Source organism: Pelodiscus sinensis, chromosome 23 (genome assembly GCF_052426305.1).
Source record: "Pelodiscus sinensis isolate ZL-2025 chromosome 23, ASM5242630v1, whole genome shotgun sequence".
In the NCBI taxonomy this organism is placed as follows: domain Eukaryota; kingdom Metazoa; phylum Chordata; order Testudines; family Trionychidae; genus Pelodiscus; species Pelodiscus sinensis.
Window position 1 is genome coordinate 13,308,780 of NC_143074.1, and position 27,015 is coordinate 13,335,794.

Here is a 27,015-nt window from a genome sequence, read left to right on the forward strand (position 1 = left end):
TCTGTCTTTGAAATCAAAATGTATAAGTAGACCAGAACATTCTGACAACGGAAATGATGGAAGGCTCCATCACTTGACCTGTTTAAAAGCGAGACAGCATTCGTGAATGTATAGTGGAGATCAGTGTGTCACTAGTAGGGAGAACAGATCAAAATACTAGGCAGATTCCTTACACCATCTGAAATCTTCTGATTTCTAGTTAACAGATAAGTTCAGACTTTTTTTAGCTACATAACTGTTCTTTTCCCCCTTTCCTTTAAACTGACTACCACTCTTGTGCTTATGACGCAACTTAGCTGTAGACCTGATACGTATTTTTGTTCTCATACAGCCCAAGCTATGTTGTTCCAAGCAGCTTGTCTCATGGAATCAAACTGGTCAACCCTATGTTCCGGGGCTATGCACAGCAGGTGGGCCATTCAACAGAAACATGTGTCTAGGTTGTTCCACATCATGTGATTCTTAATGCTATAGTGAAGTTCCTCATGTAAGAATAAGTGGACCATATTGACTGGTTGGGTGCTGGGATTGTCCCATTGTTTGTATCTCTACTAGCAATGGCTAGAGCACTTGACTGGGATCTAGGAGATGTAGGTTCTGTCCCTGGGTCAGCCATGGGCCTGCGGGGAGACTTGGGGCAAGTCTTAACATGTCTCTGTGCCCCAGTTTTCCTATCTGTAAAATGGGGATAATGATACTGGTCTGCTTTCTCAAGCATGTTGAGTTCTGATGACAAATGCCATCTAAGAACCAGGGGGCATTATTGTTACTTGTAATAGAGATGAGAGTCTGGTTACACCTGCGCTAGACGGTTACAAATACCAACCTTTATCTCACACACATCCTTCTGAGCACCCAATTTAAAAGAACATGTCTCTTTTTAGGGGGGAAGAGTACTCCACTGTAAACAAACACGCAAACTAATAACAGTTTTACAAATTTAGCCCTCAGTGGTGTCCCTCTCTCTGTTTTCTAACCAACAACACAGACACTAGTGTATTTAAGCCATGATACTGGTAGCAAATGAAAACATGATGATAAAAGGACCAATTGCTGAAATAGAAAGACCAGAGCTGTTATATTTGCTCTCGATGCAAAGTGCATTGGATTAGAATTCTAGCAATAAAGATTTAAAACTGAAGAGCTGATGATATTTTAAGCCAAATCTTCCATAATGTCTCACAGGTCTTCAAAATTTAACTGCTGAGAGCTGTCAGGGCCCCAAGTAGTTCTTTGGGAGGTCCCTTATCAGTAATCTCCATTATTTCCTGGACCATGTAGGAGGCCCTCACCCTGGCTAATTTGTCTTTGATTTCTAGTTCTAATCTTTGGCAACAAAGGACTTTAATGTCATGATTGGTGTATGAGGAGATGTCAGTGGAGCATGAAAATTGTTTTTGTAGCACAGACTGTACTGTTCTTTCCAGCCCACTATCTTGATTGTCTGTTTCCTGATTTTTCCATGTTCTTTCAGTGCTGACATCCCAATAAACAAAGCAGTTCTCTAAGATCTGAAGCAGCTGCCCAGTTTGACCATCCTGAATCCTTCCTATGCTCCGGAGAAAAGGCAGAAACTGAAATAGTTAGCTGCACATTGGGATGCTAATCCCCAGGAGTTAGAGCAGTCTCTTAAATGGGCAGAATTCCTCTGCTCATCCACTGCATACCACTAAATCCATGTGTTCTCTGATTGGGATTCCCTGTATTCCTTAAGTGGCTAACTTTTGTGGGCAACAGATGAATTAAGTGGAAACTGGAGTAGTTGTGTTGTCCTGAGATGGGCAGTAGATAACATGGGATTACCTTGGTTTTCAGGACACCCAAGAGTTCCTGCGATGCCTAATGGACCAGCTTCATGAAGAGCTAAAGGAACCGGTTGTTGCTGAGGCTAGAGACTCTGACTCCAGTGACATAGATGACAAGCGAGAAGGTGACCGTAGCCCCTCGGAGGATGAGTTCCTCTCTTGTGATTCGAGCAGCGACAGGGGTGATATGGATGGGCAAGGCAGGACAGGGGGCATGAGTGGCTCCCTAGCAGAGACAGAGCTGCTGATTCAGGATGAGGCCGGGAGAGGGATCTCTGAGAAAGAGAGGATGAAAGACAGGAAGTTCTCCTACAGCCACCGGCGGAGCAACTCAGAACAAGTTGATGAGGATGCAGATGTTGATACCACCATGATGCCAATTGATGGCAGAGCTTCTCCTGAAACCCTACCTGCTCCCCGCCCTGCCAGCCCATGTAGGACACCAGGTACTAATACGGCTTTCCTGTCATGCCATATAAAAGAACCAGAGTCCTATTCGTATGTTGGGGCATGCTCATGGGGGATGTCTGCCAGACAGTCGTGTAGACATTCCCACTCCAGGTTTGAATAGCTCTTTGCTTCTAGGACAGGTTGCTTCATTTCTATAATAGCAGTGCCTGGGTAAATCAGCAGAGAAGTACTTCATCATGCCGATACGATGATGGGAAGGAACATGGGTTACACACTGACTAGGCCAAATGCAATCATTAAGAAAAACAAAAACCCTTCTGTCGAGAGACAGTGTGTTTTATGTCCTAGGATTAGCACTTCCTACATTAATGCCAGAGCAACATTTTAAAGAAGTGAACTGCTGTGTTGCTAATGACAACCCCACTATTACTAACCACACAAGACATACAAAAAGAAACCAGACAATGCAGGAACCCATTAGATAGACAAGAGCATGGGCTGAGGATGCTCTGGGACCTGCATACTTTTTTAAAATTACTTGAGGGAAAAATACTTGTTCCACATTATCTTACAAACCTTCCCAAGAGGGGTAAAGAAAGGGAGGTAACAAGGGATGTGTGGAAGTGGACTTGTGGCAGGTGCACCACCTCATGGCTAAGTGTGTGGAGTAGCAGCTCTGTCTCCAGCACGCCCTGCCAACAGACACTTTTGCCCCTTGGTGGTCTCTCTTCTTGTGACTCCACCTTCTGGCCAGGTTACATTTCATCCTGCCCCTTCTGGGATAGCAGGAAGTCCAACAAATAGTCTGATGTTCCTAACTACCTTTGGACCCACTTCTGGGGCCTATTGTCTTTATGCTCTTCTCCCAGATCTCTGTCATTTTGGCCCCTCCTGAGGGGCCTTGTGTCACCTTGCCCAGTGGCTAGCAGGAGAACCCAGGCTCTCTCCTGACATTGGATTGCATCCAGGAGTCTATACCCAGCAGCTCTGGTTTGCTCCATCAAATTTCTTGCTGCTGCTGCTGCTGCTGCTGCTGCTGTCTCCCTGGACTTCCTCCTGTCGCCTGTCAGGTGACCTCCCTTGCAGTCTCTCTAGGTTCACCTGTCTGTTAGGGCAGAGCTCTCCCTTGGAATTCCTCAGCAAAGTACCAAACTAAAGATATGAAGTGTAAATCCCTTTGTCCCTCCATCCCTCACTGCTTCTCCTCTGAGCATCTCTCAGGGCCCCCTCCATGGAAGTCCAAATCCTGCCCAGTTCTCATAGCTCCAGAGCCTGCTGCATCCCCAGTGCTGTTAAATGTAACTCCTGGTCATCTGCTAGACTTCCCTGCTCAGGGGAGGATCTCAGGGCCATCCTCCCGCCTCTTTGATCTTTCCCATCTTTCTGGTCCGAGAGTGTGATTGCAGAACTTCTCCCTGCAGCCCCTTCTGCAGCAGGCTTTGTTTGTACACCCAGTTCTCTCATAGCAGGGGCTCCTCTTGAATGGGGAATGGCTCCGCTTGAGGTGCAGCCAAGTGGGTTGATTGGTGTCTCAGGCCCAGGTTAACCCTTTCATTGCCTCTGTGGGTACACACTCACTCCATCACAGGGAAACAGAAAGCTTTGTTAGTGCTGCTCAGTAAACATTTTACAAATATTTTTAAGCGGTGGAGTAGGAGCATGGAGAAATTCCATGTGGTTCTGCAGAACAGTTGGCATTGAAAGGCTGTGCTCCAGATGTGACTCTTCCGTGCTTCAATTCCAAGACAGTGACCCAGCCTTCAGCCCTGTGGGCCACAGAGACAGAGGAATGCTGGCAGATGTGGGAGCATTTGTCAATATCCATTGTATGAGAATGAGCTTCTTGATTTGGAACAGACCTAAAGGTGGCTTGAATTGTTTCATTCTGTCTGGCAGCGTTCCCCATCTCTCTTGTGGTATCCGATTGAATCCCTCAGGTATCAGGTCCTCAGTGGAGTGGAGCTGGCCTGGGAACACGAAATTCCCCAAACATGGAAGACTTTGTTGTGCTGATTCAGAGGCTAGTCTTCTGCCAGCGCTCATTGGTGTCCAGTTTTGGTGGCACGCTTGATGTTCCTCCGGTATGCTCTCTTCCCGCACAGAGCCAGACAACGATGCCTATGTGCGCTGCTCCTCGCGCCCCTGCAGCCCAGCTCACCAGGAGATGCACTGCAAGCTGTCTAGCAGCCCCCCTCGCTCCAGTCCTGTGCGACTGGGACCCTCCTATGTGCTGAAAAAAGGTAGGGTAGACGGGAAACTACTGCAGCCCTGTGGCCGAGGTGGGCATGCAGAGAATGGGGCAATTGTGCAGGAGGGGGAGGAGAAACGGGAGGTACAGGTGGCTGACAGTCCATCAATATGCTGAGTCCTACTAAACCAGTTAGGAAATAGATGAGAGCACGTCTCAGCATGGCTGTGTGTTTTGGACAGAGATGTGTCTTCCTATCCAAATTCATCCAGAAACCTTTTAGAAAGGGTCTCTTGACTGTATCACGGTGCTAATGATTGTGGGAATTCCTGGGCTACTCTGCATTGAAGCGAGAGGGCAGCCCAGGCCTTCAGTCTTAAGCTTCACAGTAGGGCTGTCAGTTGACCTGCATTAACACCTGCGATTAACACAGGGCAGGATTAACGCATTAATTTTTTTAACATGTTAATCACAGGCGCTAATGCTGTGCTGTCCCTTTGAAGTGCCGCTCCAGTGCTTCTAAGGGGCTTGGTAATAGCAGAGCCAGGGATCAGCTGGAGTTTCCAGCTGATCCCAGGCTCCTAATGCGCTGCCCCTTGGAAACAATGCTGCGACGCTTCCAAGGGGCAGTGCTGCATGGAGCTCAGGGTCAGCTGGGGACTCCTGCTGATCCCGGGCTCCATGCAGCGCTGCCCCGTTGAAACACTGCCGCTCATTTCAGAGGGGAGGCGCGCGCGATTAATCGCGCAATTAATCATGATTAAATTTTTTAATCACTTGACAGCCCTACTTCACAGCACATGCGGGCAAGGCACTGTAGGGTAGCATTACTGGTAAAGACCTGACTGTTGAAGAGAGAGTTCTCTGAAAACATCCACTCAATATGCAGTCGCAGTCAAAAAAGCAAACAGAATGTTAGGAATCATTAAAAAAGGGGTAGAGAATAAAACCGACTATCTTATTGCTTCTATAGAAAACCATTGTTTGCTCACATCTTGAATACTGCATACAGATGTGTTCGCCTTGTCTCAGAAAAGATATATTGGCATTGGAAAAGGTTCAGAAAAGGGCAACAAAATTTATTAGGGATTTGGAATGGGTCCCATATGAATTGAGATTAAAAAGACTTGGATTTTTCACCTTAGAAAAGAGGAGACTAAAGGGGGATATGATAGAAATCTATAAAATCATGACGTGTGGAAAAAAGTGAATAAGGAAAAGTTATTTACTTATTCCCAAATTAAAAGAACTAGGGGTCACCAAATGAAATTAATAGGCAGCAAGTTCAAAACAAACAAAAGGGAGGTTTTTCTTCACTCAGCGCACAGTCAACCTGTGGAACTCCTTGCCAGAGGATGTGGTGAAGACTAGGACTTAAACAGGGTTCAAAAAAGAGCTAGATAGATTTGTGGAGGTTAGGTCCATCAATGGCTGTTAGCCAGGATGGGTAGAAATGGTGTCCCTAGCCTCTGTTTCTCTGTAAATGGGTGACAGGAGAGGGATAACGTGAAGATTACCAGTTGTGTTCCCTCCCTCTGAGGCATCTGGTATTGGCCACTGTCAGCAGACAGGATACTGGGTTAGATGGACCTTTGGTCTGACCCAATATGGCCGTTCTTATGGATGTGGCCATATTTCTTAAACTCCCAGCAGGACTGAAGTTAAAAGGATTCCTCTAGTGTGTGACTGTTGTGAGGTTAAAAAGTTGAACCCTGGCTGCCTTCTGCTTTATTTAAAAAAAATCACAAAGCCAAACGCAGGCTCCTTCCACAGCCCATAAACACAGTGGGCTTGTGTCCCCGCCACTGGCCCTGCAGCTGTTCAGTAAGAACATTCCTTCCCAAGTTGGCTGACCTCAGCCAGAGAGGCAGGGCAGCACCCAGACGCACATATTCTAGCCCGATAAAAAGCATTCTGTGGGGTTGGTTTGTTGTTTAAACAAAACAACCACGTTCTGCCGGTGGCTGCATTCTGTGAGTCAAGAAATGCATGGAGAAAATCTGGGTGATGGCTAGAGGGGAAAAGTCGTAATATCCCAGGAGGGAGGGGTAATCCAAAAAGGGATGAAGAAAGTGCTACAGAAAATAAAGATGTCAAGAATGCGGCCTGGCCCCATCGTGTCCTTGTGAGCCAGTGTTAGAGAAGGATGGAGACAAAGACAGCACCTCCAGAGGCACAATTCTTGGTGCGTTACATCGGTGCAGACTGTTACACCCAGCTTCCTGCTCTCACCGGCCACAAGGATGTTCTTAGTGTAAGCTTAAGTTCAGAACTACCGACTGAGACAGGCCGTCGGTTTCTAAGCATGTGCAAACACACGTGTCTCATGCTGTGCTCTTGGTGAGACCTACCCCTGGCTTGACGGCAGGACTCTGCCCAAGCTATGTGAGAGAGCTTGCCGGTGATGGGGCTACGTGTCTCTTTTCAGCCCAGGTGCTGGCTTCTGGGAAGAAGAAGAAAGAGCTTCGTTACCGCAGTGTTATTTCTGACATCTTTGATGGCTCCATTCTCAGCCTGGTGCAATGCCTCACGTGCGACAGAGTGCGTCTCCTTACTGCTTTTAATCAAGTAATAAAACAGCAAGGTCTGCTTGTTTAAACAAATTCTTGTTGGGAAACAGAGCTGGTCCCAAATATTCTGGGGTGCTAGGGCCCTACGAAAATGACTGCGCGTGTGTGAAACCTGCCAGGCATAGGAATATTCTAAGTCATTGAGTATGTGCCATACAGACTCTTGATCCTGTGTCATTCAGTTAGCTTAGCCATTGTACATGTCTGACCAGAGAGCTGACCACAGCAAAGGGGGAAATGCGGTGAGGGAACCAACAAAATAGAGGGAGCTGGACAGGGCGGGGTCGCGGGGCTTTCTATGGAGAACTCAGCACCCTAGCTTTTGGGAAGATGAAGAGGTTAGGAGTGGGAATGTGCACGCCCCTGTGGCCATTTGGGAGTGAGGATTAATCCTAGTGTAGACGAGATCAAATCATTTCAGCAATGTGTCAGAGCGTGGCTGGGGCTGGGGCGGGCTCTTCCCACTGGCAGTGCTGAAAATGGCATACTACTGTCAGCAGCACTTCCTCTCCGCTAGGAAACCGGGCCCAAGTGATGCTAAACGTTCTGGGCTGGGTTATCTGCTCCTTTGCATGCGCTAGGAGCCCTTTTTTGCATGTCTTCAGGTATCCACGACAGTGGAGACGTTCCAGGACCTGTCTCTGCCAATCCCTGGGAAGGAGGACTTGGCCAAGCTGCACTCCGCCATTTACCAAAATGTGCCAGCTAAGCCAGGAGCATGCGGGGACAACTACTCCTCGCAGGGTTGGATTGCTTTCATCATGGAGTACATCAGGAGGTGTGTTTCCCTTGGGCCTCCTTATGCAGTTTTTCTCCCTCCTTGGGTTTGCACGTGACGTTACATGCTCAGGATTCTTTACAGAGGGAAGTGGAGGAGAGAGAAACAAATATTGGACATCATTGCATAATAGAGTCGTTGCAGAAAATGAAGGTGCCTAGCCAGGAATCCGTCTCCACAGCTGTGCTAACCTCCTCTTCGTTTAGTTCAACAAAACATATTTTTAGTTTCAGTTGTGTTAAATATATCAACCGTGTTCAGTAATAATGGCCTGACTGTACAACATCTGTGATTACAATGGGGAACTGTAGAAGCAAAGTGTATAGCTCACCAGTAAGAGTTGCATCTCTTTCTTGCATGACCCCGGCCTTCTGCAGGTTTGTGGTGTCCTGTATCCCCAGCTGGTTTTGGGGTCCTGTGGTCACGCTGGAGGACTGTCTTGCTGCCTTTTTTGCTGCCGATGAGTTGAAAGGTGAGCTTGGGAAGGGCTGGCATATGTTGTCTTTGTTTGCCCCGAGGGAGCTGTCAATAACCCTCCCAGGTGCATTGCTAGAGCAAATCGAAGCTGCTGGCAGGGTCTAGCTGGGAGCTGCACTCCTGAATTGGCCGCGCTGGGGCAGGAATGAGTATTCACCAGCTACTCAGGGGCTGGGCTTCCGGTTTGGAGCCAGGGCATGGTGGGCTCAGCAAACAGACAAGATTGTCGTCCCCTTTGTGTGCGGTGAGAGGCCTTAGCCTGGGGCTAGTCTAGGCAAGGACTTTCCTGGGCCGGAAGAACAAGTTGGGGTTGGCAGGCTCAGCTGTGCCCGCGCGGGGTGAGGTTGCGCTGCTTGTTTCCTGCATTACTTGCAGGGTGTTGTGGTGGTCGCTAGTAAACTGCCTGGTTGGTTGGATTCGTGACATTTGCTCTGGCTCCTCTCTCTGTTGTATTCAGGGATGATAAATGGGCCATTGGGCCTAGTAGCCAGGCTGTGCTGGCTGCAGCAGCAGGGGCCCGCACGGTATGCTAGAGCTTTTGGACCTGATCCATGTAGCAGGGAGTGCTCCGAAACCCAGGCTGTGGATGCTTTAGACATTTCCCAGGGACCTGGTCCCAAGGGGTTCTGTGCGGGGTGAGTGCTGCAGTGCGGAAGTGTTACAAGGAGCCTGCCCCAGCTCTGCATACCCAGCTGAGGAGTCTGGGTAACCCCAGTCACACCAGAAGCCGAGGAGAGCAAGCCTTGCATTCTGTGTTTGTGTAGCACAGCGGTGGGCAACCTGCGGCCCGCCTGGCTTCTGTGTGTGGCCTGTGAGACATTTTGTTACCGTTGCCCACACACGGGGGTGCAGGATTCTGCTGGTTTCCATCCGTGTTGTTTTTTCCTACCAGTATTACAGAAGTGGCACACGCAGAGCCAGGGCATGTGAAGTGAGGTGTGTGCTGACTGCTCACAGCCAAGTGCTCCCTCTGCATCCAGTCCAAGCGCTGCTCCGGTTCAGTCGGCAGCCCCTGCAAATTCTCAGCACATAAGCGCAGTTGCCAAAACGACCCAGTTCTGGGAGACGGTCCTAGTTATACCCCTTTTGCAGCCCATTGAGATGAAGGGCCACTCGTGCGGCCCACTCGCCAGCCTAGGTTGCCCATCGCTGGTGTAGCAGGTTCCCTGCCAGGAGCCCTCCCCAAGGAGGCAGAAGGAGGCTGTGCAGGTGTCTCTGCAGAGCAGGCTCCTGTGGTGTTAGCCTGGGGATGGGGAGCGGAGGGGCTGAACGCAGTTTGCCCGTGTTAATTTGAGGAGTAGAAAGGAAGTTTTTGAGCCTCTGGCCACCCATCCCTGCTTTAACTGTGGGGGGAAGAGGCCTCTCCAGCCACACACTAACCACTCTTGGGAGGGCTAAGTGGGTTCCCTTCCACCTTGGTAGGCAGTGCTGCGTTGCATGCGTGGTGGCTGGCTGCCGCCTGTGCCGTGCCTGGAGGCGGCAGAGAGGTTCTGCCCAGGTCTACTTTACTTCTGCGAGGCAGGCACGTTAACTGGCTTCCCCATGTGGAAGGAGAGTTTGTTTCCTCATTGGGACTGCAGCCCCGAGCTTCCTGCTGTCAGTAACGTCGCAATACCTTTCTTTTCCCTCGACAGGGGACAACATGTACAGCTGTGAACGGTGTAAAAAGTAAGTCCGTGTCCTCCATGTTGTGCTTTTCCACTAACCTCTTCTCTCCGATTCAACTGACTGTCCTCTCCCGCCCCGGTGGCTGAATGTCCCCTTTGCTAACCAGCCCGCTAAACTGGGAGGTGTTGAGTTCTGGTTGAAAATTACTTTGAAAGGCCTAGTTCGGAGTGGCTGGATACTAGTGGGAGGAGAAGTGGCAGCTCTGGAAAAGCAAAAAAGGAGGGGAGTGAATTGGGGGCACTGAGGAGAGACTGAGGAGAATTGTAGGAGAATGGCGAGGTGAGGCAGTGGCCCATGTTCTGGTGAATGGTGGGAGGCTGCTCTCACTGAAGTCCATTCCACCTTTGCCATGGAGTTCAAAGGATTTGGGTCCGAATGTGACCTTCCCAGCTTAGCATGGGGTTCTCTGTCCTTAGTGCTCATGGCGGACTCGCCTCTTTTTCTCTTAGACTGCGGAACGGCGTGAAGTACTGCAAAGTTCTGCGGTTACCTGAGGTGAGTCGAGGTGGGTCGTTTCCCATCTCCCTTGGTTGCCAGTGTTTGCGGGGGCGGGGAATGGAGGGATGAGTTGCTGAACTGAGATTTGCAAATAACATTTTATTTATTTTGCCTTAAGCAAAGTCCTGTTTGTAAGTAGATAAGAAAGGACCTGGTGACCTTTGACTGATAGGCCATCAGCACCTTAGAATCATAGACTCATAGAGCTGGAAGAGACCTCAGGAGGCCATCAAGTCCAGCCCCCTGCCCAAGGCAGGACCAATCCCAACTAAATCAACCCAGCCAGGGCTTTGTCAAGCCGAGACTTAAAAACCTCTAGGGATGGAGATTCCACCACCTCCCTAGGTAACCCATTCCAGTGCTTCGCCACCCTCCTAGTGAAATAGTTTTTCCTAATATCCAACCTAGACCTCCCCCACTGTAGCTTGAGACCATTGCTCTTTGTTCTGCCATCTGTCACTACTGTGAACAGCTTTTCTCCATCCTCTTTGGAACCTCCCTTCAGGAAGTTGAAGGCTGCTATCAAATCCCCCCTCACTCTTCGCTTCTGCAGACTAAACAAACCCAAATCCCTCAGTCTCTCCTCGTAGGTCATGCGCTCCAGCCCCCTAATAATTTTGGTTGCCCTCTGTTGGACCCTCTCCAATGCGACCACATCCTTTTTGTAGTGTGGGGCCCAGAACTGGACACAATACTCCAGATGTGGCCTCACCAGAGCCAAATAAAGGGGAATAATGACATCCCTGGATCTGCTGGCAATGCTCCTCCTAATGCAACCTAATATGCCATTAGCCTTCTTGGCTACAAGGTCACACTGTTGACTTTCTCATCCACTGTAATCCCCAGGTCCTTTTCTGCAGAACTGCTGCTTAGCCATTTGTTCCCCCACCAGTAACAATGCTTGGGATTCTTCTGTCCCAAGTGCAGGACTCTACACTTGTCCTTGTTGAACCTCATCAGATTTCTTTTGGCCCAATCCTTAACCAGGTTCCAGAACCCATAGTGTCAGGAAATTCACGTAGAGATCAGGGAGTCCAGAGAGGAAATTGTATTTGGTTTGGGTATCCCTGGAAACATTCTGTGCTTTTTTGCCATCTCCCTCTGGTTTCCTAGATCCTGTGCATCCACTTGAAACGGTTCCGGCATGAGGTTATGTATTCCTTCAAAATCAACAGCCATGTCTCCTTCCCTCTGGAAGGGCTGGACCTTCGCCCCTTCCTGGCCAAGGAATGTGTCTCCCAGATCACCACCTACGATCTCTTGTCCGTCATCTGCCATCACGGCACAGCAGGCAGTAAGTTGGCCCTTCCTGACATTGCCATTCCTGAAATGCTTGGAAACGAGATTGGTCTGAAAATAGCCTGAAGCTCTGGGCACCACACCCTGCTCATGGTCTTTTGGCAGTGCCAGGGCACGAGGTTTTCACTTTGACCTTCCTCGGGCGCTGCATGTAACGTGCCAGCATGTTTTGTAGCGGGGCTGGCTTTGATGCTGTCCAATCTGCATGTTCTCGCAGGGTTTCCCAGTGAAACTCCGATCCTGTTTGAAACCTCTTCAGATTTCTTCTTGTCTCCTCCTCCTTCCCTGTTGCCTGTGAAGTAGCCCTCACCCCCACCACGCTGGGTCAGACGCATTTCCCAGGGAGGCCCATAGCAGGGCTTCCATTCGTTCAGCAAAGGAGGGCAGAACTGGATCCGTGGAAATGGGCCATGGTCCTGCAGCAGCCTTCCAAAGCGACAGTGCCAGAGCTCCTCCCCCCCGGCAGGCCCACCACAACACACAGCTTTTCCCTTTGCCGGGCCAGCAGGCCAGGATCAATCTCGGCTTTGTCACCAACGCCATTCCAGGCCTGCCGGGGGCTCTCAGTGCTGCTCCGTTCCCTCTGTCACAGGTGGGCACTACATCGCGTACTGCCAGAACGTGATCAATGGCCAGTGGTATGAGTTTGATGATCAGTATGTCACTGAGGTCCACGAGACGGTGGTCCAGAACGCAGAGGCCTATGTCCTGTTCTACAGGTGAGCGGGTACCTGGCCTGGAGAGCTCTGTCCAGGCTGTTAGTAAATCGCGGGGGTCAGATGCCAGAGATTGCTTTGCTTCCCTCCTTTCCCCCTGCAGGAAGAGCAGTGAGGAGGCCGTGCGGGAGCGGCAGAAGGTTGTGTCCCTCGCCACCATGAAGGAACCCTGCTTGCTCCAGTTCTATATCTCCCGAGAGTGGCTCAACAAATTCAACACTTTTGCAGAGCCTGGTCCCATTACCAACCACACGTTCCTGTGCGCACACGGAGGTGAGGGGAACGGCCACCGCTTTTGGAAGCGTTGCCTGGCCTTCTGCATTAGGACTAATAGCCTTCACGCCGCAGCGGGAAGTTTCCAGCTGCAGCTTTGGCCGACACCTTGACGCACCCTGATAAAAGCCCTGCTCCCTTCCCAGTGTCGTGTGCTGCAGAAGAGTCTGCCTCATGGGCAGAGACTCTGGCGCACTCAGGAATGGGACAGTTAGAACATTGTCCGGCTGATCAAAGGCCGGGAGGGACGTGCTGGGCTGGGAAACTGGCTTTCACTTCATCAGTTGTTTTCACACCTACACGTAGAAATCTAATGGGGGTAGGGGACAAACTCTTGAGCAATAGGGCAGTGTCCCAGTGGAAGCGGTACGGGCAGCTGGAGGAGCGTAGCAGGTTATTGGCTCTTTAGCTGCAAGCACCTGCTGCCATTTACTACAGAGTTAGCAAAGGTAGCAGGGTGGGTGTTGAGTGCGTGGTGGGAGGGGTGAGGTGGTATTGGGAACCCTTGCAGATTGGTAAAAGCTCGGTCTGGCCTTCCCCCTAAGAGCCTTTATAGCCCTCTAGTCCAGGACTACTCAGCTTTGGAAGCCCCGGGGGCTGCAATGATACAGTGCATGCCAAGGGCCATGGTTGCATATATATGCAAATAGCTTCTTTCACACTGACGGGCATAGCACTTCCCACAATGCCCCAGTGCTCCCGGCCCCTCCTCCCTGGAGGCTAGAAACACCGACACCCTCTACCCGTCTGTTCCAGACAGCCCCTCTGCTTGCGTCTTTCAGTGCTCACCCTGCCTGGGAGATGCCTCGCCGCTGTGGAGCATGTTCCCAGTGGTGGCCGTGTCCAAAGGACCACACCCGCGGGCCGTGTGTCGAGCCCTGTGTACACCCAAACTGCACTGCAGGCCACAAACAAACAGGCTGTGGGCCACGTGTGCCCTGTGGGCCATTTGCTGAGTAGCCCTGCTCTAGTCAGACCACGAATTCTGCAAATGCCAGTGTGTAGGAGCAGGGTCTGACCTCAGGGCTCCAGCTGCCTTAAATCAAGCTGAGGGTCCCCCAGTGAGAGAGCTCTGCCCCCACCCGTTGTTTTCTTCCTTTCTTTGCCCCATTCCTCACCCCTTGGCTAACTGAGCGATACCTGCCATCGATTTCTCCTCTTCCTCCATTGTAGGGGAGGACACTGTTCCTTGTTCAGTACCCCGTCTAATGCTGCCACTCGCTCTGGTTTGCAGGGATCCCTCCCAATAAATACCACTACATTGATGACCTGGTGGTGATTCTGCCCCAGACTGTGTGGGACTATCTCTATAACAGGTGAGTGAAGCTGGCTTCCTCCTCATCCCACAGGGCTTTGGAACAAGCACAGTGCTGATATGGTTGAGAACTATGTAGATGTGCCCTGCCTGAGCCATAAAGTCTGGGATCCTGCCTCTTGCATTGGCCAGACAGGGTGCTTCCCTCTAAGGCACCTGTGCAGTTGTAGAATTGTATCTTTCCTGACCGCTGAATCCTGAGGTGGGGGGATTTCCCCCTGGAGAGCTGGAGCCTGATAGTGTGTAAGGTGAGAGCACCCACGGATGGGCAGCAAACCCATTATCCCAGGGATCCGAGGTGGGACCGTTTGGACCTAGGTCCTATAGGGCAGAGGCAGTGGCACTCCTTAAAACAGCGGTGCACAACCCGTGGGCTGTTCTCCGGGAGGGTCACAACACTTTGATCCGGGCCAGCTAGAATGTTCTTTTCCCAGCTCGGTGCTGGGGGTAGGGGGAGTGGCAGGAGTGGAGTGGCAATTAAAGGGGCCACTTTTTTTTCTTAAACATTTTTTCGGGCCCCTTTTATTGAGTCCGGGGGTCGCGAATGCAAAAAGGTTGCACCCCCCCGCCTTAAAATAACCAGCCGCTGCCATCTCTGCTTCCCCAGGATACAGAGAGCAGTGTAAGAATCCACCCTATTTACACACAGGGCTCAGGGCTCTTCTGTGCCAGCCCCGTGCTCAGTCCCTCTTTCCTTCTTGTCCTGGGCTCAGGTTTGGGGGCGGCCCTGCCGTGAACCATCTGTACGTGTGCTCAGTCTGCCAGGTGGAGATCGAGGCCCTGGCCAAACGCAGGAGGATAGAGATCGACACGTTCATTAAGGTGCGTATGGGAAGGAGTTAGAGGAGGGACCCGAGGGCTGGGGGCACAAGAGACTTCCCCACAGCAGGGTGGCAGAGATCTCTCCCCTGGAGTCCCGGAGAAGCCTGGCATTAGGGCATGACGATTCAGCTCTGGGGTCCCTGACGCACGTGCGACAGTTGTGGTGAGGCTGTGTGGGATCGTGAGAGTTCAGAGCGAGTGGGAGCAGGTGACTGCGGTGGTGGTGAGGAGGAGGTGGGGGCTGGTGGGAGAGCTGGGGTGTAACTGAGTAGTCCTGGCGAGGGGTGAGGTTTCTCTGACCCGCCATGGAATGCCTGATTGCAAACCACAGTGACTGAATATTTCCCTTCCCATGTTCCTTGGCCTCCAGCTGAACAAGGCATTCCAGGCTGAAGAGTCGCCCAGCGTCATCTACTGTATCAGCATGCAGTGGTTCCGGGAGTGGGAGGCTTTCGTCAAGGGGAAGGACAATGGTGAGGAGCTTGAAGACTCGAACCTGCTAGAGGAGGGGTGTAACGTGTGGCCCACGCTTGCTTGTTGATGTATACGTGTTCGCCCGGCCCGGCCTGTAAACGACCCTCCCCCCCCCAAAACCAGGCTGGCATGTACTGTCTGTTTCCCAGAGAGCATAACAAGAGAGCGATTTACAGGAAAAGGAACTGGAAGGCAGGGGAGGGGGTTGAAAATCCAGCCCCCGAGATGGTAAGGATGGAACCGCATGACAATGGCCCCTGGAAGCACCACCCGCCATGTTGGCATGTACTGCCAGCTTGTGCCAGTCTCTAAAGGTGGCAAAGTGGCGAGGAAAAGCCAGGGGACGTCTGCGCTGCAGCGTGAGCCACGGTTCCTACAACTCAAGGGACCAGACCCTGAGTTCGTCTCTTCAGGGCTGGAACCTCCATGCTCATTTGTAACCCCAGGTGAGGGATCGTTTGACCCTGGGTCCCAGCGTGGGGCTCGAATCTACGCTGTATTGTGCAGGCCTGAGTCCAAAGCAAGAGGGCTTGGGCCCCAGCTTGACTCTGGCTCAGACCCTCCCCACCCCATAGGGTCCTGGGACCCAGCCCGGCGTTAGTGCAAGTTGTGGGTACAAGGAAGGGGGGGAGGTTTGAACCTTGGGGCTTACGCTGCAGTGTAGACATACCCTGTGAGTTTCCTCCAGTCAGGGTTGGGTCCTGTCACGTGCTGAAAGGCTAGTGGGATATTTTGGAGAAATCCAGACTTGACTCTCCCTTTCTGTGGGGGACGTGTCCTGCCTGGGGGACGCCGTGTCACTGCCGTGCGCTAGAACACTGTTCTGCATTCGCGCCGCTTTTCACCGGAGGCTCGGAAGCAGGCGAGTTGCAATCCCCGCGTGATACACAGGGAAAAGGAAGCCCAGGGAGGTCGTGTCATCTAAGCCAACACGGGGTCAGCAGTAGAGAATCAGCAGTTCTGACTCTCAGGCCTCGGCTTTGGCCACAAGACCATGCTGCCCACCCACCTCCCTCCAAATTCTCTAGGCCTCCAGGAGCGATGGATCAGGGCCACCCCTCACCCGGGGGCTCAATGCAAGGTGACAAAGTGCTGCTCTCTTCCGTCCAGGAGCTGTTGGGTTGACGTGGGTACACTGCCTGGCTGGGGGAGCAGGGGGGAGCTAGGCCTCAGGAAGGGAACTTGGAAGCCTTGGCCACATCCACATGCTCAGTGTTCAGCGCTGCTGTAGATCTCCCGCCATTAACAGCTTTTTACAGCACGAGTGGTGCCAATTCAGTGCATGTGAAGTAGCTACACTCCACCAGCTCTTCATCTGTTGTCCCTGTAGTGGAAGGGCAAGTCAGTGTCTTGGGGGACCTGGAGTGCACCAGCGCAGACACACCCAGTCCCATGGAGCTGCTGCTGGCCTCTCAGTTTCCCGTTTCCTACAGCCCTGCGTTCCCCTCACTTTTTACAAGTCCAGGCTGAATGAGAGATGCTGCCTGGGCTGGTGCCAGACCGTTACTGTTCTTTGAGGTTTGGTGTTTCAGGCTTGTTCCGTGGCTAGTGCCTTCTGCAGCAGATAGCATTAAAACAACACTTCCCCTCTGCCAGGTAGTCATGGGCTTGTTAGATCTCTGGAGCTCTTGGGCAGTCGCTCTCCTGGACGTCAGCCAGCATCAGCCACTGCTGAGTACCTCTGGATTTGATTTCCGTCATATACAAGCAAAAGCTCTTTCTGTTATGTTTATTGTGGTCGTTGGGGCCCAGTCCTCTTCTCTCTCCTCCCAGCTTCCAGCTGTTCACACTAGCAGTGGAGGGCAAGCAGAGTGGGAGAAGCAGGAACCTGGCTCCTGATCCACCCTCCATCCTTTCTTACAGAGCCTCCCGGACCGATTGACAACAGCAAGATTGCACTCTCAAAAGGAGGTGGCCACGTGCAGGTGAAGCAGGGTAAGGCTCGTGCTAGGTCCACCCCATGTGTCTGTGTCTTTGTAGGACTGGTCCCATAGGCAAGGGGCCTGGGAACTTCTCTTCCATTTCTGTCATTGATTGTCCGTGCAAAGCAAGATGGTTGGCTGAGATCCTTGTGCCGACTCCCAAATCTGCCGATCCCTCTCTGGGCTTGCCTGTCTCTCGCCTCCTTCTCTGGGTCCCGCTGGTTTTGACTCAGGGTGGTGAAAGCTGCGCTTCTTTCTTCTTCTCTCTGTGCCTCTAGGAAGGATGTGAATGAGTAACCGGTTACCTAGTAAGCATCACCCCCTTACTGGGTGATGCTTACCAGGTACTTGTTAATTAGCACCTGGGAGCAGCCCCGCAGGGGTTAAGAGCTGGCTCATTTGCGCAGGGTGTGGGGAGCAGGAGCCGGGCCAGCAGCAGCAGTCCTATGCACAGGTGGGGGCTGGGAGCAGAATCCTGTTTATTCAGTTCACAGTTAATGGATTAACTGGGATTTTACATCCCTAGTCTCTAGGCATCTCCACCATCCTCCCTCGCATGCAGGAGGAGCACCGACTATGCTGTAAGCTGGGGCCCGCTTGCATTTCACTGTTGCTGCTGCTGTGCTTTTCAGGAGCCGATTATGGGCAAATTTCCGAGGAGACGTGGATTTACTTGAACACGCTGTATGGAGGCGGTCCAGAGATCTCTGTGCGTCAGAACGTAGCGCAGGTGCAGGAGCTGGAGAGCCTGCACGGGGAGCAGAAGATAGAGGCGGAGACGCGGGCGGTGTGAGCCGTGCTGGACCAAATGGTGGAGGTACGCCATGGCAGCCCCGCGTGTCTGGAAATGTGGGGGATCGTTGGACTGAAGACCAAGGGGCACAGTCCACCGCAGAGAAATAGATTTCCTTTCTGGGTGTGGAGGTGCCCCAGTGAGGATGTGCTTGCTCCATTGTCCCTGTATAACAATGTAAAACCTCATGCAGACTCTAGGCTTGGCTGTAAGGATGCTGCTGGCCAGAAGAACCTTACCATAACCCACTTCCTGCACAGCCTCGGGGCATAAAGCTGTGGGGGGGAGACTGTCTCCAAACAAAACTTCAGTGGAAGGACGTTTGGCCCGAGCCCCTCTCTGCTCTCAAGAGCAGCCCAAGTCTGCCTTCAGTGAGTTGAATCTCTGCTCCTTTGCAGGTTGTGCTTGGCTCTAACTTCATAGGTCTTGCTCCTCGGGAGCAGTTCTGAGCACTTTTTGGAGCTCCAAAGTATAAAGAAGAAACTTTGTTTTGTTCACAGTGAGTAATGGTGTGACTAGAGAAACCCTGTTCATTTGAAGCTGGTTCCAGCCACAAGGGCTGTAGCCTTCGATTTGTTCTGCTGGGGCACAGGGGACAAATGTTTTGAGTTTTGCTCTTTTTCTAGTTCTTGCAGCCCAATTACACCTGAGAAACCTTCTCGAGAGACCGTTTCTCTTCCACTGTCAGCTAAGTAGGTGTGGCCCAGTGCTGCCGACGTCTGTGCTCATCTGTTCTGCACATTCTTGGTGAACAAAGCTGGAAGCCTGACTAGTAGCAGCTTCGTCCTGGCCTTCCCCTGGGCCATTTGCATTTGTGCAACTTCCTTGGAATAGTGGACAAGTACCAGGCTTGCAGACTCTGTTCTGAGTTGCTTAAAATCAAAGGCATGGCACAGTCAGACTCCAAGCTGCTGAGGCTGGACTGGCCAGTTCTGGGTTCCCCCCACCTCTGTCTCCTTGTCGCAAAATGTAATCTCTGCATATTCCACTCTCACAACACCCCTGCACAGTCCCGGCCTGATCCGTGGTCCTGAGGAGAAGGGAAAGGGCCTGCTGAGAGTGGGGGAGAACCTCTGAGCCAAGCCATTCGCTGCAAGAAGCCAGGTATTAACCCACCTGCATTGAAATGTCCCTTTTGATTCACTGAATCTTCTCCAGTCCTGCTGGGGAAGGCACCTGGCCGAGATGTCCCCAGCTAGGGGATGGCATCTCTGTCTGCGACTTGAACCTCATACACCTGCGTGCAAAGCAGCACTGAGCTGCTTCTAGCTTTTCAGGGCAGATCCTATTTGGTGTGTACAGTGGCTCATTTAACGAATAGTAATTCCTTGCACCCCCACCTCCTGCTGCTCATGCAGCCTCCAAGCAGGGGGAGTGGGGGTGGAGGGGGCTGGGTGTGGGATGGATGGAGAATGGCAAACACCATTTTTATGTCTCAGCTTTTCAGAATTACTGATTGAAACCAGAGAGGTGGCTCCAAACTCCTGCCTGACTCTGGGAAGGGCTCTGGAAACCCTCAAGTGAGGGCAGGGCAGAGTGAGGCTGGCATGGCTCATCTGGCTAGGCCAAGGTGCGCCTGGCCCAGCCTTGTGGGTGCCTCCGAGGAGAGCCATGCTGCATGCTCACTGTGGTGTCGGTGGTGGGAATGGAAGGAAATCACTGCCTCAAGCTGGCCTTGGTGCAGCCTGACTCCTGAGGTAGCTGGGACCTCATGGGAAGCCCACACGCTCTCCTAGCGCAGATGATGAACGAGGGCGGGAGGGGCTGCTGTTTGTCTCACTGCAGGGAAGTAAAACTAGGTGTGGGGGAGGGAGTTTCTGAAATGAGGCCTTCACATTTTTTTAGACCAAATGTTTGCTGCAAACAGCAAGTCGGGGGAGGGAGGGAATAACCCTGTACATTGTTCAACGTCTTTCTTTTACTGTCTTGGTTGCCGGGATCCTTGTCTACGCCCAGCCAGGAAAGCAGGGAGGGGTGTTGGAGAATGAGCCACTGTTGGATTGCTCAGTGTTTTAAGGTGGGTTTGTTCGCTGCTGTAGCCAGCGCTGAATCTATTGCCGGAGCCTCTAGGGCTGCATGTTGTGTCTTGTGTCCGTGTTGTCTAGAGGATGCTGTGCAGGTTGTAATTACGCTCCCGTGCTCCTGTATTACACTGTGCTGAGAATGTGTTACAATAAATACACGTGCACTCAAGTTGCCTGCCTGCTGCCTATGTGTTTGTGGGGGTCTCATTTGTATGCAGCTGATGGCGGTGGTGAGAGGCCAAGTTTCCTTCTGCCAGGACCCTGCCTAGACGAACACTTCTAAGGAGCAGCTGGCTTCAGCAGTACGACCCCCAGCATCGCAGTCGCACTTGGACTCTGTCGACTACAATGATGCTCTTTAGTGGGACTTACTCAAGCAAGGGGACTTGTGTCTGTGGGACAGAACTGCTTAGCAAGGCTCGGTATATTGATTCCTCTTTCATGCACCAGTGCCCTAAGCCAGAGCAGGGACAGTCTCAGCTCCTGGCTTTTCTTGGGGAGTTGCATTAGCTAGATCCCCACTGTCCTCTTGGCAGGACCATGTGTTCACTGTTCATATCCATGATTGCTAAGGCAGCACTTGTAGAAGGGAGCAGCACGGGCTGAGTCGATTCCCATTTTATAACTAGGGAGACAGCTTGTGTTGCTATTCTACCGTGGCAGGCCCGCCAAAGAGGGAGGGGAGGGCAGAGGGGTCATTTGGTTCAGGGCCTGGTGATTCAAAAGGGCCAAAATCCTGAGCCCTTTAAATTGCTGTCAGAGCACCATGCTCCAGGAAACTCTGAGGGCTGGGAGGATGTGGGGCAATGTGGTCTGTTCTGGGCAGTGCTGAGGGCTGGCTGCCCTAGCCCTGCCCCTTCCCCCACTCAGGCCTTGCCCTTCTGGGAGTGTGGAGCTGTCCCCCTCCCCTACCCCCCACATGCACCTTGCTCAGGGACCTGGCAAATCTGCCAGCCCTCCTGTACCATGGTGAAGTGCTTGGAGATCACAATAGAAGTGCAGTGTGTTCTAACACAGGGTGTGTCTAGACTACAGGGTTTTGTCGAAAAAAGTAGCCTTTTAAAAAAAAAAAAAAAAACTTCACCTGGGTCTAGACTGCAGTTGCATTTTTTCAAAGTAAATCGAAAGAATTCGGCAGTTTTTTCGATAGCAGTAAACCTCATTCTACGAGGAATAATGCCTTTTTCTAAAGTACTCTTTCGAAAAAAGATGCTATTGAATGCAAACTGTGCTTTTTTGAAAAACAGCATCTAGACTCTCTCTCAAAAAAGCGGCTCGCTTTTTTGAAAAATCTGCTTGTAGTCTAGATGCTCTCTTTCCAAAGAGGCTTATAGCCTAGATGTAGCCACAATGTTTCTCAACCAGTGGTATGAGTACCCTTAGGAGTACTCGAGAGACATCTGGGGGGGTATGTCAGCACAACTGAAATTTGGAGAAAACTGAATTTTTGTGTTATTTTTACAGTGCTTTATTATTTTTTGTACTTTTTACACCCAAAAATGTCATTGTCTGCCTGGCTACGATTAAGTTGTTTAAACAAATGTGTTGCAATAGTAGAAAAAAAAATTTGTGTGTCTGAAAACTGTAGGTACTGGGGGTACTTATAATTTATTTATTTATTTATTTTGAAAAAGGGGTAGTTTATAAAAAAATAAAATTAAAAAAAAGGTTGAGCAACACTGTTCTAACACCCTCCTGGCAGTGTAGGTCTAAAGATCCCGAGTGATCCTAGGACTGCAGGACAGGCCAAGCACTATTCCTTCCCCTTTCAGACGGAGCGCCAAGGATTCTGTAGAAATGGATCATCTGTTGGAGAAACGTTAACTCTCATTTTTACTCATGTGCTGCATCCAGTGTGGAGAGGAGCTGTATGGTCTTCATCGCTACAAAATTCCTGTTTACATGGAAGATTGTAATCCTACCGAAGTGCTGAGGGCATTTCTGGATGGAACATAGGGTAGAGTAAAGAGGTGGTGGCTGAGCAATGGCAGCTGGTGATGTAAAGCCTGAAACTGACAACGTTTTAGAGATGCTTTGCCCCTGTGGAAAGTTTTTCAAAAGTGCTCTGCTTGATATGGCCATCAGAGCATGTCTTCACAATGGGCAGTGATCCATCCACAGGGCTTGATTGAGACCCCATACACTGACTTGCTGTCAACGCCAGTGCACCACCAAAACAAAAATTCTCAAAAGGAGAGCATCAGCTGCCAACTTGCTTACTGTGGTCTCCTCACCGGGGTAAGCAGACCTAAATACACCAACTTCAGCTACGTTATTCACGTTGCAGAATTTAGGTTGATGGCTCGCGGTAGCGTAGACAAGGCCTCAGAGCCTGTTCCAAACAAAATCCAGACTGCTCCTTAGGGGAAGGCGTTAAGCTAAGATACTCCTAGTGATGGAAAGATCATTACATGAGACTGAACGAGTAAGTTAAGGCTACGTCTACACTGGCCCCTTTTCCGGAAGGGGCATGGTAATTTTTGAGATCGTAATAGGGAAATCCGCGGGGGATTTAAATATCCCCCGCGGCATTTAAATAAAAATGTCCGCCGCTTTTTTCCGGCTTTTAGAAAAGCCGGAAAAGAGCGTCTACACTGGCCCCGATCCTCCGGAAAAAGCGCCCTTTTCCAGAGGATCTTATTCCTACTTTGAATAGGAATACTTTGAAGTAGGAATAAGATCCTCCGGAAAAGGGCGCTTTTTCCGGAGGATCGGGGCCAGTGTAGACGCTCTTTTCCGGCTTTTCTAACAGCCGGAAAAAAGCGGCGGACATTTTTATTTAAATGCCGCGGGGGATATTTAAATCCCCCGCGGATTTCCCTATTACGATCTCAAAAATTACCATGCCCCTTTCGGAAAAGGGGCCAGTGTAGACGAGCCCTAAGTGTCCCTGCAGCAGCATTGTGGAAGCTGCCAGACGTTGCTTTACTGCCAAAAAGGGAGTGTTTCACTGCCCGTAATATTTAAGAGGAAAATGCTTCTGCAGTTGAAGAGGACACAGAACTGTGGCTACTTGAAACAGCCCTGTAGTGGCCAGTATTGTCCACGCTTTGAAAGAGTGACACAGATCAAAGCACTAGGGGTTAATCTTTGCATATTAATGCTAAACAGTCATATACTGTAGAGAACTGGGCAGCACGTTGAGAGCTGGAGTTTGAGGGAACACGAGCACCTAAGTCCTTGGCTGGGGTTCACACTGGGCTACACAGGAGAGGCAGTGTCAGGACAGCTTTATCGTCTGTGCTGTTTGTCGTCGGCTCGTTTTCTGGCATCTGTTAAAGGAGCCTGACATGCTCTACGTTTTACCAGTGGCTTCAAGGGGTCGATAATGGCAGGTGGAGATTCTGCACCCTCAAGGGAGGGCTGCTGTCCCTCTGGCTGATGGTAGAGATGGGGGTTGCATAATCACCGCTACTGTGCCTGAAGATCTCTACACTGGGATCAATGCTGTAGACGTTTGGACAGCTCTGTGCTGGCAGTGTGGCGTGGCACAGCTGCCTGGATCTGGCCTACAGTAAGCACTGTGCTATCCCCAGCCTGCAGCTGCTACTCACAGCAGTAAACTTGAATGGCTCAAAAGCTAAAACAAGTTATTTTCACTTACAGTAGCTCTGATCAAAAATGAAACTGCTAACCTAGCTTGAGTCAGCAGGTCCTAATACCTGGGTCTCACTTGTAATTAGTAAGTGGGGGAAAAAACAGCTTTTAGTCCTCCTTCCCAAAACTCATAGCCAGAGAGGGAACTTTGTTCTGCAGCTGCTAACATTGAGACAGTTTGTGACATTGTAGATGATGTAATCAGCACCTACTTCCTTTCCTTGTATAGGCAAACATCTCTACTGGTGCATAAACAAAGCCCTTATTTATTGTACTAAGCACTTTCTACTCATAATAAAACCCATCCACATTTGACTTTAAAAATGGAGAATGATCAAAGTTCTAATTTTTTTTTTTGAGCAGGTATCTAAAAAATTGGGCCAAAGCCATCACTGGTGTGGCAGCTGCTCTTCACTATGTGATGCTGTTTGTCAGCCTGATCCAAATCCCCTGACTTTCCTCCCAACCAGTTCCCCCCTTGTTAGTAAGAAAGAAAAGTTGGAAGACTGTCCGATTCAATGGTGCCTGCAAGGCAAGGTTAAATAAAGCTTAGTTCATTCATTGTCCGGAGTAACAGCTGTTCCTTTAAAAGCTCGTGTTAGCAGATGTGCTATTTCTTCTCTTCTGGCTCTTACCTGTGTGTATTAAGCATGGTAACAAATCTATCCTCTCAGCTGCTGCTAACTGGCAAGGCTTAGCACAGGCATGAGCAGCTGCACCTCCTCCCCCACAGCATAGTCGTTTCTAACATTATGGTGCCATCCACTCTATAAAAAAGAGGAGCATGAAATGCCTGTGCCTAGGCTATGTCTACACTGGCAGGTTCTTGTGCAAGAACCCTTGCGCAAAAGCACATGGCAGTGTGGACGTAGCCCTAGTGTTTAATACTTTCCTTATAAATTGGCTTCAGCTCTGAACCTTTTTAGTCATTATGACACTTGCTCCATTTCTCTTTGAAGCTAGCACTAATAAGGGAGCACAGAGGTGGAGCTCTAACCGCTCCCTGCTGCCTTCCACGTTCTTAGGTGTAAGAGCACTTACCATGATATTATGGTCTCTGTTTCACAGCATCCCACCCTATTCATGGTTTGGAGACCACTCTGTAATAACAGTGACCGGCCAGCGCTCCGTGTTGCTGCTGATAAACAGTTGAACTTCTACAAGCAACACAGAAGCCCAGTGATAAATGGAGGTCAGGGGTCTTAAAAATGAAGCAACAGCTGGCTGCTTTGGACAGATGTTATTTCTTCCTCTGTTTGCACTGGTGAGCCAGAAGCTTCTCAGCCTGGCTCTGCATGTGAGCTGTGTAAGAGCAAAGCTCCTTGGCTCCTGGCAGAGGCTGATTTCAATGCAGAGGGAGAGGGGTGGCATCAAAGGAAAGCCTGCCAGAAGCTACGCACCAGTGCATGGCAAATGATGCTGTGAGCTTTGCAGACTTCACTGCTGAAGAGAGGAAAAAGGAGCAAAGGGTGCTCCAGGCTGGTATCCTCAATCCCAGGAAAATCTTAAACTTGATCAGGATTAGTGTGCAATGCTTGCATCACCCAACCTTTAATTCACCAGTAGATGGCAGCATTCACAATTACCAAAACCACTGCTGCTCGAAATCCAGCATAAATATATGGACAGAATAGCAGTTTTCAAGTACAGGCAGTCCCCAATTTACATTGGATCCGCACTTACGAACGGGGCTTTTCTCGCCCTGGAGCTCACGGGCGGCGGGTCGCCACCCGTGTCCTCCAGGGCGAGAAAAGCTTCTCCCGGTCTCCCTGGTCTGCCGGGGGGGTCCAGCAAAGCCGCTGGACCCCCCCAGCAGACCAGGGGGACAGGAGCAAAGCCTTGGAGCACGCCCGCAGGGGACAGCTCAAGCGCGCCCGGGCTGTCCCGCTGCGGGCGTGCTCCGCGGCTTTGCTCCCCGTCTCCCTGATCTGACAAGCAGACCAGGGAGATGGGGAGCAAAGCCTCGGAGCACGCCAGCAGTGGGACAGCCATGGCGCACCTGGACTGTCCCGCTGCCCGCGTGCTCTGTGGCTTTGCTCCGCGTCTCCCAGGTCCGTAGCGCCGAGGAGCCGTGCTACTGGAGCAACCCAGCAGCACCCCAGCTGCTCTGCCCCAGGCGTCCCCAAGTCAGCCGCTGCTGAAACTGGCCCACGGCTGACTACAGGAAGCCCGAGGCAGAGTTGCTCTGCCCCAGGCTTCCTGGAATCAGCCGCTGATCAGTTTTAGCAGCAGCTGACTTAGGGACGCCTGGGTTTCTTAAGTTGAATCTGTATGTAAGTCAGAACTGGCATCCAGATTCAGCCGCGGTTGAAACTGATCAGTTTCAGCAGCGGCTGACGCCAGTTCCGACTGACTTACAGATTCAACTTAAGAACAAACCTACAGTCCCTATCTTGTATGTAACCCGGGGACTGCCTGTATCTAAAAGGGTGTTACAAGGAGAAGAGAGAAAAATTGTTCTTCTTGGTCTCTGACAATAGGACAATAAGCAATGGGCTTAAACACTGGAATAAATTGCCTAGGGGGTTTGTGGAATCTCCATCCCTCAACATTTTTAAGGGCAGGTTAGATAAACATCTGATAGGGATGATCTAGATTAGGGGTGGGCAATAATTTTTGAAGTGGGGAGCCACGTCACAAATTTTGGAAGTGGCGGCAGGTGGACTTGGAAGGGGTGGTGCCTGGAGTAGAAGGGGTGGGGTTGAGAGCTGCCCTACTGGGAGCTTTGCTTGGCCTGGGGTCCTTTCCTCCCCCTCCCCCCCGACTTCTGGCCAATGGAAGGGACCTGGAGCAGATGGGCAGGTGCTGGGAGCTAGCCTGCTCCTTGAGTTGCCTGGGGTGGAGGCCTAGAATTCACATAACATGGCTGGCTGCTCCTCCGCTGCCACCCGGCCAGCAAAAGCCCTTTTTGAACAGAAGCAAGTGCAAGGGCTCACGCCTCCCAGGCAACTGGCCAGTGGGACCAAGAGCTGCGAGCCCTTTCTGTTGCTCCTGTTTAAAGGGTTTGCGCCTCCCGGGTGCCTATCAGGCAATGCAACCACCCAGCAGGCACAAGCCCTTTAAATAGAAGCCGTTGAAAGGGCTCACCCATCGCCAGCTCCCTAGCAATGTGCTAGAGGCGCTGGGAGCCCTTTCAACTCCTCCTCGCTAAAGGGCTCACGCCTTCCCTGAGGCTGCTAGGCAAGGCGCGGGGAAGACACGAGCCTGTAAATAGAAGCAGTTAAAAGGGACTGCATGGCTCCAGCTCCCAGGCAATGTGCTGGGGGGTGGGGCTTGGAACTGCCTCACGGGCCAGATCAAAGCTTTAGGTGGGCTGGATCCAGTGTGCTGAGAGGCTTTTGGCCACCCCTGGTCTAGATGGTTCGGTGAGGGCAGGGGACTGGAC

At 51.2% G+C, this 27,015-nt stretch overlaps 1 protein-coding gene across 5 annotated transcripts in view; it reads left to right on the plus strand.

Annotated features, from left to right (window-relative positions):
- Nucleotides 1-20,202, plus strand: part of USP20 (ubiquitin specific peptidase 20) — a 45,931-nt gene extending 25,729 nt beyond the window's left edge. For 2 of the 5 annotated variants that reach the window (XM_006128342.5, XM_075905254.2), the window contains exons 10-25: nucleotides 332-410; nucleotides 1,816-2,251; nucleotides 4,319-4,456; nucleotides 6,833-6,972; nucleotides 7,580-7,752; nucleotides 8,130-8,224; nucleotides 9,864-9,897; nucleotides 10,347-10,392; nucleotides 11,509-11,689; nucleotides 12,287-12,413; nucleotides 12,514-12,683; nucleotides 13,918-13,999; nucleotides 14,712-14,820; nucleotides 15,191-15,293; nucleotides 17,158-17,229; nucleotides 17,849-20,202. In XM_006128342.5, coding sequence (XP_006128404.1) covers nucleotides 332-410; nucleotides 1,816-2,251; nucleotides 4,319-4,456; nucleotides 6,833-6,972; nucleotides 7,580-7,752; nucleotides 8,130-8,224; nucleotides 9,864-9,897; nucleotides 10,347-10,392; nucleotides 11,509-11,689; nucleotides 12,287-12,413; nucleotides 12,514-12,683; nucleotides 13,918-13,999; nucleotides 14,712-14,820; nucleotides 15,191-15,293; nucleotides 17,158-17,229; nucleotides 17,849-18,009 — 2,146 coding nt within the window. In that variant the 3' untranslated portion in view covers nucleotides 18,010-20,202. Of the gene's footprint in view, nucleotides 1-331; nucleotides 411-1,815; nucleotides 2,252-4,318; nucleotides 4,457-6,832; nucleotides 6,973-7,579; nucleotides 7,753-8,129; nucleotides 8,225-9,863; nucleotides 9,898-10,346; nucleotides 10,393-11,508; nucleotides 11,690-12,286; nucleotides 12,414-12,513; nucleotides 12,684-13,856; nucleotides 14,000-14,711; nucleotides 14,821-15,190; nucleotides 15,294-17,157; nucleotides 17,230-17,848 lie in introns of those variants that run through there. The other 3 variants (XM_014576176.3, XM_006128343.4, XR_003090373.3) reach the window with 3 other exon arrangements.
- The last annotated feature ends 6,813 nt before the right edge of the window (nucleotides 20,203-27,015 follow it).